General features: G+C 46.1%; 2 protein-coding genes across 6 annotated transcripts in view; one reads left to right on the forward strand and one right to left on the reverse strand.

Moving 5' to 3' along the window:
* fnbp1l (formin binding protein 1-like) overlaps positions 1 to 6,331 on the forward strand; it is a 43,101-nt gene extending 36,770 nt beyond the window's left edge. For 2 of the 3 annotated variants that reach the window (XM_029707218.1, XM_029707219.1), the window contains 3 exons: positions 1,236 to 1,330; positions 1,969 to 2,132; positions 2,356 to 6,331. In XM_029707218.1, the coding sequence (XP_029563078.1) occupies positions 1,236 to 1,330; positions 1,969 to 2,132; positions 2,356 to 2,534 (438 nt within the window). In that variant the 3' untranslated portion in view covers positions 2,535 to 6,331. The remainder of the gene's footprint in view (positions 1 to 1,235; positions 1,331 to 1,968; positions 2,133 to 2,355) is intronic. The other variant, XM_029707220.1, reaches the window with a different exon arrangement.
* Positions 6,332 to 8,223: 1,892 nt separating this feature from the next.
* Positions 8,224 to 17,327, reverse strand: part of LOC115158374 (breast cancer anti-estrogen resistance protein 3) — a 103,761-nt gene continuing 94,657 nt past the window's right edge. For all 3 annotated transcript variants that reach the window (XM_029707222.1, XM_029707223.1, XM_029707224.1), the window contains 8 exons: positions 12,239 to 12,684; positions 11,583 to 11,683; positions 10,443 to 11,242; positions 9,691 to 9,806; positions 9,409 to 9,580; positions 9,155 to 9,266; positions 8,862 to 9,068; positions 8,224 to 8,666 (listed from right to left, as the gene is read on the reverse strand). In XM_029707222.1, the coding sequence (XP_029563082.1) occupies positions 8,491 to 8,666; positions 8,862 to 9,068; positions 9,155 to 9,266; positions 9,409 to 9,580; positions 9,691 to 9,806; positions 10,443 to 11,242; positions 11,583 to 11,683; positions 12,239 to 12,684 (2,130 nt within the window). In that variant the 3' untranslated portion in view covers positions 8,224 to 8,490. The remainder of the gene's footprint in view (positions 8,667 to 8,861; positions 9,069 to 9,154; positions 9,267 to 9,408; positions 9,581 to 9,690; positions 9,807 to 10,442; positions 11,243 to 11,582; positions 11,684 to 12,238; positions 12,685 to 17,327) is intronic.

Raw genomic sequence — 17,327 nt, forward strand, 5'->3', positions numbered from 1 at the left:
AAAAGACACGTATCCCAAAAGCATGATGGTGTACTTACTACGTGCACATGATAAAAGAAAGGAACGAGGTGGGTAGATAACTGTGTCACTGTAGCAAAGTACTTATACACTAAGAATAAGGTCTCTTAAAAGTTTTGTTCATTTTTATTCTATTATCTATACAATAGGCCATAATTGAATTTGGCCCAATAGGCCTGGCATATTCCCAATTTCAAGGAGCTTTCTGTTTTTGATTGGGTTATTTTGCCTAAAACCCTTTAGGCCAACCTATAGAAAAATAAAAGCAACTCTGCATCTCTGCCCAGCCTGGCAAGAGTGGCCTAAAGCGTGTTTAGCATCCCGAGTGTCTCTGCAAGCACGGTGAGGATGTTCTCCGCTGCTGGCCGCCTCTCCAGGCACCATCGCATGAGCCTGAAGCCACACACTGGCCAAACACATGTTTCTAAAAATAAATTCAAAGGCACTGTAGATTATACCTAATAAGGCATTTTTTGTTTAATTTTTATTTCATTCTAAGTAAGTCACAGCCTAAATGTGCAATATATAGACTACAATGATTTAATACAACAAAATGTTTAAATGCTGAGCGCTTTATGTCCCTACTAGCCTATTGTTTCTCACTTGCAAATGCTTCACAATGTGTTCCTTTGTAGGCTATAGCCTTGAAATATTATAGCCTACATAATACATTTCCTTCTTAGGCTACCTGTCTGCTCCTGACCCGTTCAGTGTTTATATGCTGTTTAATATGACATGTAGCCTCTTTGAAATGATGAGCGCTTCTTACAGTCACCTTTCCGTGTTTATTCAAATACTGTTCATTCAAATCTTATGGTTTGGTTTCAATACTTCAAAACCAAATGGTAGGTCCATGTAGTCACAAAGATAGATGGATGTTGGTTAAATTGTGATTTTAATGAATGAAGCATATTTGGAGCGGCAGTTTTTTTTTCCCCTGTGAGAGGAGCGGTTGGAAAGGACGTGGAGCAGCACAAGCACCGCTCCATGAATGATGAGCGGGTTTCCCCACCGCTCAACTCCGTTCACACGCTCTGATGACTGCTTGGTTCTTCAGGCGGTTCCATCTACTACACTATATTGAAAGACTGGCTGAATGATGGCATATCAAGGAGAGGAATGAGTGTATCCACCGTGGGGTTGTGAACAGCAGTATGACTGTTATATGACTGATTCTCCCGCTGTTCATTTCCTTTCTCTCTCTCTCTCATACTCAGAACTGGCTGTCGGAGGTGGAGGGGAAAGTGAGCAGCAGAGGAGACCGAAGACCCAGTGCTGATGTCAACCATCACGCCCCCCACGGCAGAGAGAGGTCAGAGGGCATGCAAACACGCGAGGACTGGTATAGATCCTATCATGCGTAGTAGAGGGAGTCGTTGTAGTGAAACGGGTGCCCATGGGCCTTAGCGTTAAAAAAATCCAGTTTCACCAGATGTCTTTTGTATAGAACTAGAACGGCAGACATTCTAGTTATGTCTGTCTTAGAATACTTAACATGGGTGGTGTCGTAATCATTTTCTGTAAAGGAAGATGACTCAGTCAGACTGACTGGAGCAGAATCCTACAGCTTGCGACTCACCGTGAGTTCAGTGAAAAGCATGAGCTGGCATACCCCCGAAAAAGTTAGAGGTACTTACTATCAAGAATGGTCCACCACCCAAAGGACATCCGGCCCTGTGGAACCCTTTAAACACTTTGTAGTCCATGCCTGACGAATTTAGGCTGTTCTGAGGGCAAAAGGGGATGCAACTCCATATTAGGAAAGTGTTCCTAATGTTTTTAAGACTCAGTTTATAATCTTCCTGTAATTTATTGGATAAACCACCAACGTTTCAGCATCATAATGCCTTCTTCAGGGTTACCATGAGTTCACCCATCTAAACCTGAGTGGCTGAGATGGCACTGACTCTCTCATCCATCCCTTCTCTTCTCCTCCTTCTCTCCCTCCAGCCCTGAGGGCAGTTACACAGACGTCCCCAACCAGGAGCACCGCAGCCCTCCTCACCAGCCAGACCCCCGACAGGCCCACCAGCCAGACGAGTTTGATGATGAGTTTGACGATGATGACCCGCTCCCAGTCATTGGCCACTGCAAAGCACTCTACTCCTTTAACGGTACAGCAGAGCCAGTGACGCTCTCACTGCATTTCACTGTCTCACTGTGTGTAGTGACAGTAATAGTGGTGGGTGTTCTGACTAGCGATATGGACTCAAATACCGGAGCAGTATTTAGTATTTGCGTGAATATGAAATGTGATATGTACTATTCCTGTACAGTGTGATTCTTTCCCTGTGTGCAAACAGTATGCCTCTGTTGTGTTGTGCTGTTGACCCCCAGGTCAGAACGAGGGTACGCTGTTGATGAAGGAGAACGAGGTGCTGTACATCATCGAGGAGGACAAGGGTGACGGCTGGACGCGAGCCAGGAAGCAGAGCGGAGAGGAGGGCTATGTGCCCACGTCCTATGTGGAGATCGCCATGGAAAAGAACAGCAAAGGTGCAGTCACCTACATCTGATCTGACCACCTGCATGGACTCCTCCTATATCATATCCCCTCTTCCTCCTCTGGGGATTGCTGGTCAGAACAGCAGCCCCTCTTCTTTGTTCACTGTGTGAGCTCACGACAAACAAACACACCAGACATCCTGGTAGTGTAGTGACCTCCCTGTACAGGAGCTCTGTATCAATGAATAAGCCATGTGTGTCTGTATGAGGACGTATCCATAGCCACACTCTGTGGCAAGGGGACTCCTTCCCCCCTTAAGGCAGATTATTTTATTTAATATTTCAGAAGTGATTTGTGTTATGTTTGTTTTTAGAAGGAGATGTTGTAATGCTCTACTGGTTTTAAGTTGTCAGTGGGGACAGATTTGGAAAATAGAAAAGTAACTTACCTGTTTTACCTTTGTATGGTCTTATATGTGTTATCATCCATCTGTTGTGAGTCTCGTATGTGAAGTGATCTGCTCCACCTATTAAGACAGGAATGCAGTAAAACAGTCCTGGTAAGGACTGGCCTGTTTTGTGCCTATATGACTCATGCATCCCACTACGATACTACGCTTTAAGATAATCGTACACTCCTTCTCTCTTACTGTGTGTGTCACAACAATGGCACCCTCTGGTGGTCAGGACTATATTACACTCATAGGAGTAGTTGTACTGTCTTCTGTCTCTGTCCTCGTGGTGTGGGTGGTGGCGGGTGTCTGTTCTCTAGCCGGGTCAGTACAGTAACTCCTCTCCTCTCTCTCTCCTATTGGACTGCAGATTCCTGAGTGGAGCAGTGTGGCGAGGTCTTTGGTGGAGGGTACATGCTGAGTCTGGTGGAGCTAGTGGCAGACAGGTCTTGTTCTGGGCGGGCAGGAGAGGGGAAAGGCTTGGCAGGTGTAGAGGCAGGTTGCATGTTTGCATGCACACGTCCATGGCCATGAACATGATTCCATAGCAGCAGAGACTCCTGGGGTAGTAGCTATGCCTCTGTAGGAGGGGCGTGTTCTTCCTGAACTGTGTCTGTCTAGACACAGCATAGAGTAACCATCCAAACTGCAGCATAACAGCAGAATCCAGGACCGGAGAGGGGTCTTAGAGCTAGCAGCTTACAACATCATTTATAATGAGAGAAAGCAAGCAATGCACTACTACTACACTACACTACTACTACACTACTACTCGCCTCTGTATTTCTGCTCCTCAGACAACGTCCAGCACTAACAGCCTGTCTTGTTGTTGCATTGCCATTCCATTGTTGGGAATGCCTGCCTGACTGTGCCACTCTCCTGTGTTCGCCTTACCTTAACGCGCTTCAGCATGTCCGTAACATGAACTGTCATTCCTTCATACAGGACTGGCCATGATCAATGCAGCGTCTTGGATGTAACTCTGTGGTCGGTCCCGCCGCCCATTCATTCACTTCTAATCTTCCTGTATGTCTTCATTCTTCCACGTTTAGTTTTTTGTGTCTTGTTTTTGTTCTGTGTTGATGGAATCGTTCTCATCATGCTAGTGCGTGTGCGTGTAGAATGTCATGGTGTTGTTCAGTAACTCGTGGCGCCGCATTCAGTCACTCAGGTCAGTGTAGGACTACTGTAGTCACAGACAGCCGGCCTGCCCATCACACTACCCCCTCCTCGCTTCTCCCTGCACCAGCACCAGACAAGAGGAAGGCTGGAGGGGTGGCGCAGTGACATCAGCGCACCAGCAGAGGGCCTTCCTCCCTCACCAGTCAGTCACCACACAGGAGCTCAGGCTCAGGCCAGGAAACCTGGAGGCTGAGCTAAAACAAACTACAAAGGCCATCCAACAACAACACTCCATGCATTCTTTTCCTTAATAATATCTGAGAGTGAGGATGGACCCACTGAGTGCTCTTCCATCACTCTTCTGCACACAAGGACTCCAAACAACTAGGTCTACGCTGGCTTGCTGTGGTGCTCCTCTTGGGCCTGACCGCCACGTCTCTTCTCCTGTCTCCCTGGAGCATCCTGGGGCCTCGGTGTGCTGCGATCTCCACGCGAATGAGTGTTCCATTACCATAACTTTCCTCTTTCAAGCGCATATTATATTTCTGATTGTGATGATACATATATTAACATGTGTATACATATACTGTATGTATATATGTAGTTAGTTTTATTACTGAATTGTATTAACATCTCTTTTTTTTCATACTGAATGTGTTTTTATGGTGACTTTTTATAGGGTTTTAATCAGTCGTACCATTAGCTCATAGTAACCATGCATTGTTTGTCAGAACATTCTGAATCGGGATATGATGCACTTTTGCCCTATAGCATTTTAATTGAATATCAATGAATGAATGAAATGGACTCTGTATGCTACCTTTTGTACAAATGTAAAGTGAGACAGCTGTGACCACTGTTATTATAGGAGGTGTAGAGTTCAGAACTACCACAAAATATAGGAATTTACTGTGGCTAGCCATGTAAATGCTTTTGATACTCCTAGTCCTAACCCTTTTTAATTTAATTAATTTGGAAGTGAATTTAATTTGCATGATTCCCTTTAATTAGTATGAGCATAATTGACATGGTGAGTGATCACCCATGTAGCTTTTATCAGACTGACACCGGGTTTTACCCTGGCAGGATATAATATTCCCCATTTTAAAACCCTTTTTTGCCGTTAAGTTGGTGGTCCCACTTTGAAATGCTAATACGATCAGTGATTTAGTTCCTAATAAATACTTAAAGCTGTGAAAGTGATATCATGATATGTTCATCTTACTTGAACTGCATCTCTCTCAACTTCCTAGAGAAAACCCTAGGTCTTAGACATCCAATGGAGGAACATATCTTCTTCCTTGATGAATGTGCACTAACTAACACAGATAATGCTGTTTAAAATGGAACAGTGCAGGTTATATACATCCTGCCATTCTGTTTAGTTTATCATGTCATTCCATTGCCTGGATGAGCTCATTTGAATGTTCACTCCTCTTTTGTTGAACTGGTGTCTGTTATCAGAAATTGGGGAAAGTCCTTCCCTTTGTTTCAGTGACATTCCTTTGAGTGGCTTACGGAGGAGCACGAAGGTGCATGCTTGACTCAACATATCTGGAGTTCACAGCAAATATTTAAGCGCTGTATATTGGCTACCTGCCTCTCTTGTAGGCCTATTCATGTATTGACCCTTGACCCTACTCTACAATATCAACCAATATAGTAATACTGGTTAAATCCCTGATGAACATGTAATTGTTGATCAAAATCAGAAGAGGAAGTCAAGGTTTAAGTTGTTAATGTGTAAGTAGTTATTTTTAATATGAAGTACGTTAACCCATTCATGTCTGCAGTGTGTCTGGCTGTCCTCCATCAGTAATAACAAGGATTTTCACACGCTTGTCTCTAATTGCCTAAAACGGTGCTGGACCGAATTGTTGGCACCACAGTGCAAGTGGCCTTCAGTGACGATACTTTTTGATGATGATATGTAGGTTTCTCACTAGCATCCTTAACCAAAAGTTATGCCATGAAGTGATTTTCATTTTGGACTGAAACTGAGCTAAATCATATCCATTATGCTGTAATTCTGATCATTATGCAAAACTTAACAATAAGTTTTAAGATGCAGTAATATTCACGCTTACGGTGGCAAATTCATCTGATGGCAAAAAAGTAGATATGAGAATCTCGCTGTTGTCTTATTTTAACATATATTGTAATAACCAATTGCAGTACTTCTATTTCTTCATGTTGTGCACATCTTTTTACTTTTAATGTTGTGAGACACTTTGTGTGGGGAAAAAAATCTGTTCTCTCAAATTGTTCTAATAAAACAAACACATGAACAAACATTGGCATCTTTTTGAAGACTTCATTTTAACATCTCTGTATACCCGTCGCAAAACCCTCTGGTTGATGCTTATTTATAAAACCCTCTTAGGCTTCACTCCCCCCTTAGGCTTCACTCCCCCCTATCTGAGGTATCTACTGCAGCACTCATCCTCCGCATACAACATTAATTCTTGTCAGTCACATTCTGTAAAAGGTCCCCAAAGCACACACATCTCTGGGTCGCTCGTCTTTTCAGTTCGCTGCGACTGGAACGAGCTGCAACAAACACAAACTGGACAGTTTTATCTCAGTCTCGTCTCTCAAAGACTCAATCATGGACTCTTACTGACAGTTGTGGCTGCGTTGCGTGATGTTTTGTTGGCTCTACCTTCTTGCCCTTTGTACTGTTGTCTGTGCCCAATAATGTTTGTACCATGTTTTTGTGCTGCTGGAATGTTGTGTTGCTACCATGTTGTGTTGCTGCCATGCTATGTTGTTGTCTTCGGTCTCTCTTTATGTAGTGTTTGTTGTCTCATCATGATGTGTGTTTTGGCCTATTTTTATTTTTAATCCCAGTCCCCTCATGAGGCCTTTTGGTAGGCCATCATTGTTAATAAGAATTTGTTCTTAACTGACTTTCCTATTTTAATTATTTTTTAAAGTTTTTTTTTTAATCACAATATGTATGTTGAAACGTATACCTGTTCCAAAGTTGTTACTCAGACACCTGCATGTAATTTCTTTGTCTATTTCTTAATTTCTTGACACGAGTTCATATAAAGATGTTACAATGAATAAGCAGCTATTTACAGGTCAATAATATTTAAGAGGGAAATATATTACACTGTCTAGCATTCACATGCTCACATTAATTATGTACACCTTTTACCATTCAGGATTATCCAGATTAACTCCTATACCACGACATCTGAGGAACATTGAACATGAAGCAGACAGTTGAAGAACTAGTTAATGTACAAACAGTATGTATTCCATAGTATTTTAGACCATAGACGGTAAAACTGCCTTTTGTATAGCGACCAAACGTCTTCCTTTACTTCTGTTTCTTCATTTTATGTCCTCTCAGTCATTTGTTGAACCCTTATAACAAGGGTGTTACATTTCAATCCCTACTTTAGTGATACATTCATACACCCATTTCCTTCTGATAAACGCTTTCAGAAACTCTTCTTGGGTCCTCTCTGTCTCAGTGAGGTCAGTGTGTTCCTCTCAACCACATCAAGTAGGAAAACTACCGCTGCACATACACTGTGTACAAAGCAGGAACACCTTCCTAATATTGAGTTGCTCCCTTTTGCCCTCAGAACAGCCTCAATTCATCAGGGCATGGACTCTACAAGGTGTTGAAAGCGTTCCACAGGAATGCTGGCCCATGTTGACTCCAATGTTTTCCCACAGTTGTGTCAAGTTGGCTGGATGTCCTTTGGGTGGTGGACCATTCTTGATGCACATGGGAAACTGAAAAAGCGTGAAAAACCCAGCAGAGTTGCAGTTCTTGACACACACAAACCGGTGCGCATGGCACCTAATACCATACCCCATTCAAAGGCACTTAAATCTTTTGTCTTGCCCATTCACACTCTGAATAGCACACATACACAATCCATGTCTCGAGGCTTAGAAATCCTTTAACCTGTCTCCTCCCCTTCATCTACACTGGTGGAAGTGACATCAATAAGGGGATCATTGCTTTCACCTGGATTCACATGGTCTGTCTATGTCATGGAAAGAGCAGGTGTTCCTAATGTTTTGTGTACACAGTGTATATGGTGCAAATCTGTTTTTGCTATCATGCCAACTCCCTTTCACTCATTGTCATCCCATTGGCTTGACAATGACAGCAATGGAGTAGGCAGGAGCACAAACAGATCTAGGACCAGGCTACCCCCCCCCCCCCCCCCCCCTCCTGTGTTACTGAGGGAAATATTTCCCCTTCATAAGAACACACTCAGTGTCCTGCCACTGCCAGGGAAGAGTTCCAACTGGATCTCAGACACTCTCCCTCCAGGTTGGGAAATCACAGCAGTCTCACTATGCAACTATCTTCCTCATCCCCAGTTAATACGGGGCACAGTTTGTCCTCTCTCTTAACCAGCTTGAATGTCCTTTAACAACCCACCAGTGTTCACTAATACAGTCTGTTTACTACAGGCTCGGGTTAGAGTTCAGTGTGTTTGACCGCTGGCTCCAGCTTTCTGGACAAAGCAGTTAGGATAAGTGTGAACTTGTCGTATCTCTCCGTCTGGTTGACGGCCGCCCCTCTGCTGCCCCACAGCAGACGCAGCTGAAAGTCTGTTTTGAAGATCTCCAGCAGGTCCTCGTCAGCCTGGAAGTCTGCACACAGAAAGAGGAATAAATTATCGTTAGCCTTGTTGCACATCATACCAGCTTAGACATGCATCTGTTTATAGTGTCTTAAAGCAATCTCAGGCACTATGAAAAAAGCTGAGACGTTTTGGACAAGAGCATTTTAGCAAATAATGTTAACAGCTGTGAGCACTATCTAGCAGAAGGTGTGGAGTGTATTACCTTTCAGGACGTGTTCAGTGTTGGCGGTGTATGAGTCAGCATTGTGTGCCACGCTGCGGGCCTCCTCTAGGTGACGTAGCATGATCTCACAGCCCTGGTCGTTGCTCTCCCACAGTTCCATGCCCTCGAACGCCACCGCCGGGCGCTCCATCAAGATGAGCAGGGGCATTAGTAGGGGCACCGTGGTGCCAGTCAGGGGCATGTCCACTACACACACACAGGGACACGGTCAGAGACTACAACTGCACTTAAGCTCAGTAAGAGCACCAAGGAGGCTCTATTGAAGTGCTTACCTATTCCTTCATACAGCCCCTTGTAAAAGGGCTTGAGAGACTTCTCGTATATGATGGCAGTCTGAGTGTATTTCCTCCTCAACATGGTCCAGGTGTGGTCTAATCTTGTGATCTGTGGTCAAGGGCATACATACGGTATGTTAGGAAACAAACAGCACAATCACAATATCCCTAGGGACATCTGCCTTTAAATACTCATCTCAGAACACGTGGTGGAGTTGGGGGACCGTGTCTGGCTGTATTGAGTGGGGTACCTGAGGCATGTCCAGTGCTTTCATGATGGAGGAGAAGGCGTACAGGTCCCCCATGGAGTCCTTAAGTTCTAGAGCCACCATAATAATGCGGTTCAGCGTGGCGGTTCGCTCCTCCAGACTTCCTGTGCAGCCCAGGATGTCCACGGCAACCCCGATGGCCATGGTGTGGTGCCTGAGTTACACAACGGAGAGTTCAGTCATAAGTGCCTTGTTGTGTCTATGTGTGGGTTCCTATCACCTGAGGCGTGTGTCAGGTGGGTTTGGGTGTGTATGTGTGTTTACCTTTCCATCAGGTCTCGACGCAGCTGCCTGCCGTGTGGTAAGGTCACCAGCTCCAGACCAGAGGACACACCCATTTGACCTTTCACCTCCTCAGAGACGCCAAGTACCCTAGCAACCTGTCAGGTACATAACCATTTTTTAGTTAAGCTATAGGAGGATGGAAGTGTTTTGGAATGGTCACGTTTGGGGAAATCCTATCATTGATTATGAGTTCCTTCTGACTGAATTAAACAAGAGACATCTTAATTGAATTCCACAGCCACCTTACATAACGTTGTGCCATAGCTGTTTTTAACAACACTAATAAAGATGTTTCCCTCAAGACTAGACACCCGGTCATGGGTTTGGCTACAGAGCATTTTTGGTGCATCTAACTAAATAACATTTACTGGTTTCATTTGGCCCTTTGTGTAGTTTACCAATCCCAGACAGACATAAGGCACCTGACTGTCTGTGAAATGCAAAATACCAACGAGAGGAAATGAATGAAATGCCAGTCTCAGTCTCTGATGCCCTCTGTGTGCCTGACTGTCTAGCCCCTAAATTAGATGCTGCTGAAGAATAAGACATGTATCACGCTAACACAAACTGTCCTGCAAATCTCCCATTTATATTAATTAATGTACACTGACATTTCTGTTATGATCTCAAGTTGGGATTCAGCCCTGAGTGCTCAGATATACAGTAGGCCTAGTGCGGTAGAGAATGTCCTGTGGGTAGTCTGGGTATGGTTTAGTGGGACAGTGCAGTACCTGGCAGTCTGCCATGAGGATGTGCTTGGCAATGATGTGGTGGTCTTTCTGAACCAGCAGTTCTTTGGCTCTCTTCAGCACACTCATCTCCAGGGGTTTGTTCTCTGCAGGCAGTAGCCTGGATTCAAACTCCCCCGGCCGGAACATAGACGCGCTCTCCAACACCGGCCGCCAGGAGCTCCTCTCTTTCTCCTCCCCTGTCTCCTCTATCTCATCCATCTCTCCTTTCCTCTCTTGTTCCACCTCCTCCTCTTCACTGCCATTCTCCAGGGCTTCGATGGCATGGTGGTAGGAGCTGCGGTCCAGTTTGGAGCCATGGCTGCTCCTCTCACTCTCCTCTGTCCTCAGCCTCTCTACGTAGCTGTTGATATTGTTGTTGTTGTTAGGCTGGGGGCCCAAGCCCGGAGCCTGGAGCCTGTCCCACTCCGCTGGGCTGCAGGGGCTCAGCTCAAAGTAGTTCACCTCCGGGCTGTGAGGCTGGGGAGACTGGAGAGCCTGGATCAGATGCTGCTTCTTGGGCTTCAGTGGGGGAACAGGGGGACCTGGGGCTGGGCTGGCCAGAGGGGCCAGGGGCTGCAGGTGTGGGGAGTGGGGTATCCTCATGGTGGGCACCTTGCTGGGCTTGGGGGGCGGCTTGGGGCAGAGCTGGCTTTCTGAGCCCCGGATGGCCTCTCCGGCCTGGGTCTCAAAGGCCATCCTCCTTGGCCCATTGGGACTGAGGGCCGGCTCACTGCCCGTCCTGAACACTGGAGACTGGGACCTAGGCTGATGCTCCATCGACTGGGGCTGGGGCCTGGAGCCTGGGGAGTGAGAGGGGACCATCATTACCTGAACCTGCACACTGCAGCCTAGTACATACAGCTAGAGCCATGTCTGTGTTGTGTGGCTGTGGAGCTGCTGTGAGGGCTGCTGTCTTTTATTCCAAAGACTCCGACATCAAGCACATCTATCTATTTCCATTTCAACTTTTATCTGCTCTGTAATCCTTTCAGAAATACATTTATCGCCATCCTTAGCTAATGTCACAATTCTCATTTCTGAGCTGAGGGTACAAAGCAATGTTTTGAAGGCTTGTCAGGGCTGTAAATCCTCTGACAACAGGATATGAGAGAGAGAGAGAGAGAGAGAGAGAGAGCCTACCTAAAGGAAGAAAGCTCTCTGACTGGTGGGTTTTGAGAGGACACCGTCTCTCCTGAACGTGGTTCAGACACGCCGGCTGGCTTCCACACTTGTCTTTGTTCCTGATAGAAGAAAGAAACAGAGAGAGGTCAATTGGACTGAGCCCTTTAGCTACCAACAGAGGCACGTCCACTGGGCACACCACACCACTAACCCCTACTGAAACCTGATACATTGACGCAGTGTTTATGTAAAATGGTACTGTGTAATTTGATGGGGTATTTTTTTGTCCTGGTTTGCCTTGGCATTGTGCTCAGAGGTTGGTATTCTCCATCCAGGCTAAACATCACTCCTTACTTACTTTGCCTCAGGAATGGTTTATTGTAGATGTATACTTATCTCCGTGACTCCCACATTAGTGTGACAAATTTGGAGTGCACATGTGTTGTTTGCATGGTAGGCTATACATGAAAATTATACAGATCCAATTCCATTTGGAGAAACCCCTGTATGACGGAATGTACAGTGTCTATATAAGCTCCTGGGTGCAGAGGAGAATAAAATGAACTTTATTGCCGTAATAAATCAGCTGCAGTAAAGCATCTCCATTGTAACACACTGACAATTCACCATGTCAAGAGCAAACAACCCTGAACCTCCTTAGATAGCCTACTAACCTAAGCAGGTTCCCCCGTCCAAGGCTTTGGTCCTGGGTGTGTCCGTTCATGATGTTGAGGCTCAGGCGTTTGGAGGTCTGGCTCTTCCTCTCGGGCAGGGTCAGACCGGTCTCCACACGGACGCAGGCCACCCCATACTTCTCCTCTAGGCAGCGCAGGGGCAAGGCCCTGTTGATGGGCTGGAAGATGATGGCTCCCACCACCTCCGTCACTGGCTTCCTGTTGCCCACGTAGTAGCGCACCAGGGCGGGCACGCTGTCGAAGCCCTCCTTCTCAAACAAGTACTGTACCCGCGAGTAGGCCTCGTTCATGGCCACCACCATCTTATTGATCTTGAAGTGCTGCGGGCTGTTCTTCCACTGGCAGGTCAGGACGTAGTTCCCAGGGCTGGACAGAGAGTCCCGGATCAGGAAGTCCCCGTCTCTCTGGATCAGGTTCTCTGCCACCTGGACACCAGAGGACACGTGTTGAGCACACAAAGACACAGGCATACTGTATAGCTCATACACTTAACTGTATTTTCAATATCACACAGGTGGAACTGTGTCTAGTGTGCTTTCCGTTTGTCACACTAGTCTCAAAGTTGGATTTGTGGTGACAGGTGCTCTAGTCCCTCTCACTGAATGGCCTTCTCATTAACCTGCTTGGCTCACTGAATGTTTTCTCTAGGACTACTGTTACTGTACTGTGACATCCTGATACCTCCCAGCATGCTCTCTGAGCCCAGGCCACACCGAGCCAAACAGGAACTCATAGTCAGAAGGGTCAAATGTCCAAGCCCCCAGTGTTGTGTAGAAACTCTCATACATTGGTCCACACTCTTGAGCTTTACAATCATCTCTGTCATTTGAGTCTCGAATAGACCACCCTGTGTATTTGTTTTAGTTGTATTATTTGATTTGATTAAAATATATGTTTGCTCAGTCTGTTTATTGAAAGTAATGTTATTTGTGAATTATGCCAGTTTAAAAATGTTTACCTCCCTTTTCTCCCCAATTGCGATCTTGTCTCATCGCTGCAACTCCCCAACGGGCTCTGGAGAAGCGAAGGTCGAGTCATGTGTCCTCCCAAACATGACCTGCCTAATTCCTCTTCATAACACCCGCCCGCTTAACCCGGAAGCCAGCTGCACCAATGTGTCGGAGGAAACACCATTCAACTGATGACCGAAGTCAGCCTGCAGGTGCCCAGCCCACCACCAGGAGTCGCTAGAACACGATGAGCCAGGGAAAGACCCCCGGGCCAAACCCTCCCCTAACCCAGACGATGCTGGGCCAATTGTGCGCCGCCCTCTGGGACACTGGGTCACTGCCAGTCGAATCTGGTCCGTAGTGACGGCGATGCAGTGCCTCAGACCGCTGCGTCACACGGGAGGCCACCTGTTTGGTTTTTGAAAATGTCTGAATAATATTTTTTTAAATAATACAATTTCAAAGAAACATTGGTCCGCACTCCACCACTTATGTTATTCCTCCAAACGTTTAATTACCTTACTATTTAATTAACTTAGTATTGAACTAAGTAATTATGTTTATATAATCATGAGTTGGAAGGTTAAGGGTTTCTAATTAGACTTTTTAAAAGCCCTCTTCACAATCGGGCCACAGTGACACCAGGAAGGAGCTTATTAAAGCTGATTAGGATCACTTGGCAGCATGAATGCTGTTTTTCAGTATCCTTACAAAGTCTCTGTCCTACTGAGGAGGTTCAGGCTGAGCCGTAAAACTGAGCACAGCTGTGTGTGTGTGTGTGTGTGTGTGTGTGTGTGTGTGTGTGTGTGTGTGTGTGTGTGTGTGTGTGTGCGCGTTTACCAGTCTTATGCCACCCTGTCACGACTGCAAGGACAAGCTCAAAAGAGCTCAATTTCTTATTCATCTATGATTTTTCACACAAAGGCAATGCTTTGGGTTTATAAAGCCAGTCTGACGCATTGAAAGTAATTTGATTTATACCTCATGAAACTGCTCATTTATATTAAGATCCATGTTAAATCCATTAGCCATGCAATGTTGTTTATATATTTCTAATAGACATCTGTTGTGAATGAATGTTGTTGTGAAATTAGATGAATATTGAGATGGACAGGGTTTTCAAACATTTGTGCAACTTGATTCTTTTTGCATTCTATGTCACTGTCTCACAATCCCATAGCCAGTGCAACTCGTTGAGCTTTTTGAGCGACCAGTGTTTTTCTGTATGACACACATTCATTGTGACAACATTACTATCGCCGATGCACTGGCATGGAGAGAAACCATCTGAAGCCTGGAGCTGCTGATGTGTACTGTCTAATGGTAGAATGGGAGTGGACTGAGCTGGTCTTACTAGTTTTTGTTGAGAGACGCACAGTCTTGTGGGTAAACATGACAGTGTGTACCGTACCGTGTGCAGCTAGCCGGTGATGAGAATAATAGAGGCGTGGTCAGTGCCAGATCAGTGAACCAGCGGAAGGAAATCAGATAAGATGTCATTAATAAATGGCGTTGTGTCATCTGATTAAGACGTGTGTGTGTGTGTGTGTGCGCGCGCTGAGAGACAGACTGAGCATCCTCACTGAAGCTGAGGTTCATGGAAAGAGCTCTGCGGTCTGAGCTCTCAGTACTACAGTATGTACACACACAGACACAGTGTGTGTGTCAGGGCCACTCTGTTCTCACTGACAAGTTCTCAGTGACAAGCTCTTAGTGAGATACTGATGAAAGCACAAGGTTGAAATTAAGTCCATTTCAATTAACCATGCAGCGGGTGTCAAGCCTCATTCAGCCACAGTATGTCAAACTGACAGCCTCACACAATGGATTCAATACAGCCAGTGCTTTAGAACGGACCTGACAAGATAAATACTTATCTCTGTTGTTGACTTGTCCTTATTTGTCTGATTCTGATCTGGCTCAACCAGTTTCAGACAAGCTGCTTGAGAATGAATCTATTCTGTGTACATAGGCACTCATTTGAGCTGAGCCCTGGGTGTGAGGATGTCATCAGTGTTCTTCCTCATCCCCCTGATCTGATCCTGCTGTGCTGGGATCTGTCACAGTCTGTCATAGCCTCCACCTAAGTCCCCACCCTCAGCCAAGTAGCTTTCACTCTGCAGTCCACATAAAAGATTCCTTCTGGAAACCTCTAGACACGCAGGGGGTTTTCACATATTTATGACAAGAACTGCCAGACAAAGTGTCTAAGCTCCCTGACTCTCCATTCACACAGTAGTCCACAGAGTGACCAAACAAAGCATTGTGTGGGATGTCATTATAGAGACGTTTGATTGAGCTTGGAAAAGGTTGTCTGCCCAGCTGTCCTGCCCTGCACGGGTATGCGGAAGGTTTTGCATGGTTGTCATGTTTTCAGAGCACCAGAGCATTTCACTGTTTACGAAGCATGTGACAAATATTATTTAATTTTATTTGCTGTGATTCCTCCACAGGGTGGGTGGGTGACCAACAGGCAGTGCTGTGATTCCTCCACAGGGTGGGTGACCAACAGGCAGTGCTGTGATTCCTCTACAGGGTGGGTGACCTATAGGCAGTGCTGTGATTCCTCTACAGGGTGGGTGACCAACAGGCAGTGCTGTGATTCCTCCACAGGGTGGGTGACCAATAGGCAGTGCTGTGATTCCTCTACAGGGTGGGTGACCTATAGGCAGTGCTGTGATTCCTCCACAGGGTGGGTGACCAATAGGCAGTGCTGTGATTCCTCTACAGGGTGGGTGACCTATAGGCAGTGCTGTGATTCCCCCACAGAGTGGGTGACCAATAGGCAGTGCTGTGATTCCTCCACACGGTGGGTGACCAACAGGCAGTGCTGTGATTCCCCCACACGGTGGGTGACCAATAGGCAGTGCTGTGATTCCCCCACAGAGTGGGTGACCAATAGGCAGTGCTGTGATTCCCCCACAGAGTGGGTGACCAACAGGCAGTGCTGTGATTCCCCCACAGAGTGGGTGACCAACAGGCAGTGCTGTGATTCCTCTACAGGGTGGGTGACCTATAGGCAGTGCTGTGATTCCTCCACAGGGTGGGTGGGTGACCAACAGGCGGCAGGAATGACAGGGCCCTGAATGAAATAAGTGTGCAACTGGATACCCAGTCGTAGCTGTTGGCAACATGGGAACCCCTCCCCTCTCTGCATGCTTTCATTGGGCTAGTCATGTTTCACTGTAAGCCTCTCTCCTCTCTCAACTCCATCTCTTTATTGGACTATCCTCTTTCACAAAGAGCCAGCGTGTGCCGCCGCCCGCAAAATAAGACCTTATCAAAAATCCTTTGACCCAAGCTAAAATAAGGCTCATAATAAATCATTAGGCTCTAAAACAGCAGCTGAGTTGTTCCTCCAGAGAGTGTGTGTGTGTGTGTGTGTGTGTGTGTGTGTGCATGTTTGTGTGGCTATTTACCACCACAAACCTATGCTGGCACTAAAACCGCACTCAACGAGCTGAATAGGGCCATAAGCAAACAAGAATGCTTATCCAGAGGCGGCACTCCTAGCGGCCGGTGATTTTAATGCAGGGAAACTGAAATCCGTTTTTACCTCATTTCTACCAGCATGTCACCTGTGCGAGAGGCAAAAAAATTCTAGATCAATTTTACTCCACACACAGAGACGCATACAAAGCTCTCCCTCGCCATCCATTTGGCAAATCTGACCATAAGTATATCCTCCTGATTCCTGCTTACAAGAAAAAACTCAAATTAGAAGTACCAGTCACGCGCTCAATACGGAAGTGGAAGCGGATGCTAAGCTACAGAAATGTTTCGCTAGCACAGACTGGAATATGTTCCGGGATTCATTCGCTGGCATTGAAGAGTTTACCACATTAGTCACCGGCTTCATTAATAAGTGCTTTGACTACGACAACGCCCCCACAATGTGACCATATGTACATATGCCGATTACAGGCAACATTCGCACTGAGCTAAAGGCTAGAGCTGCCACTTTCAAGAAGCGGCACACTTATAAGAAATCCCTCTACGACCTCCAACGATCCATCAAACAGGCAAAGCATCAATATAGGAGTATGATCAAATGGTACTACGCCAGTTCTGACACTCGTTAGATGTGGCAGGGCTTGCAAACGATCACGGATTACAAA

Source organism: Salmo trutta, chromosome 22 (assembly GCF_901001165.1).
Source record: "Salmo trutta chromosome 22, fSalTru1.1, whole genome shotgun sequence".
Taxonomy (NCBI): domain Eukaryota; kingdom Metazoa; phylum Chordata; class Actinopteri; order Salmoniformes; family Salmonidae; genus Salmo; species Salmo trutta.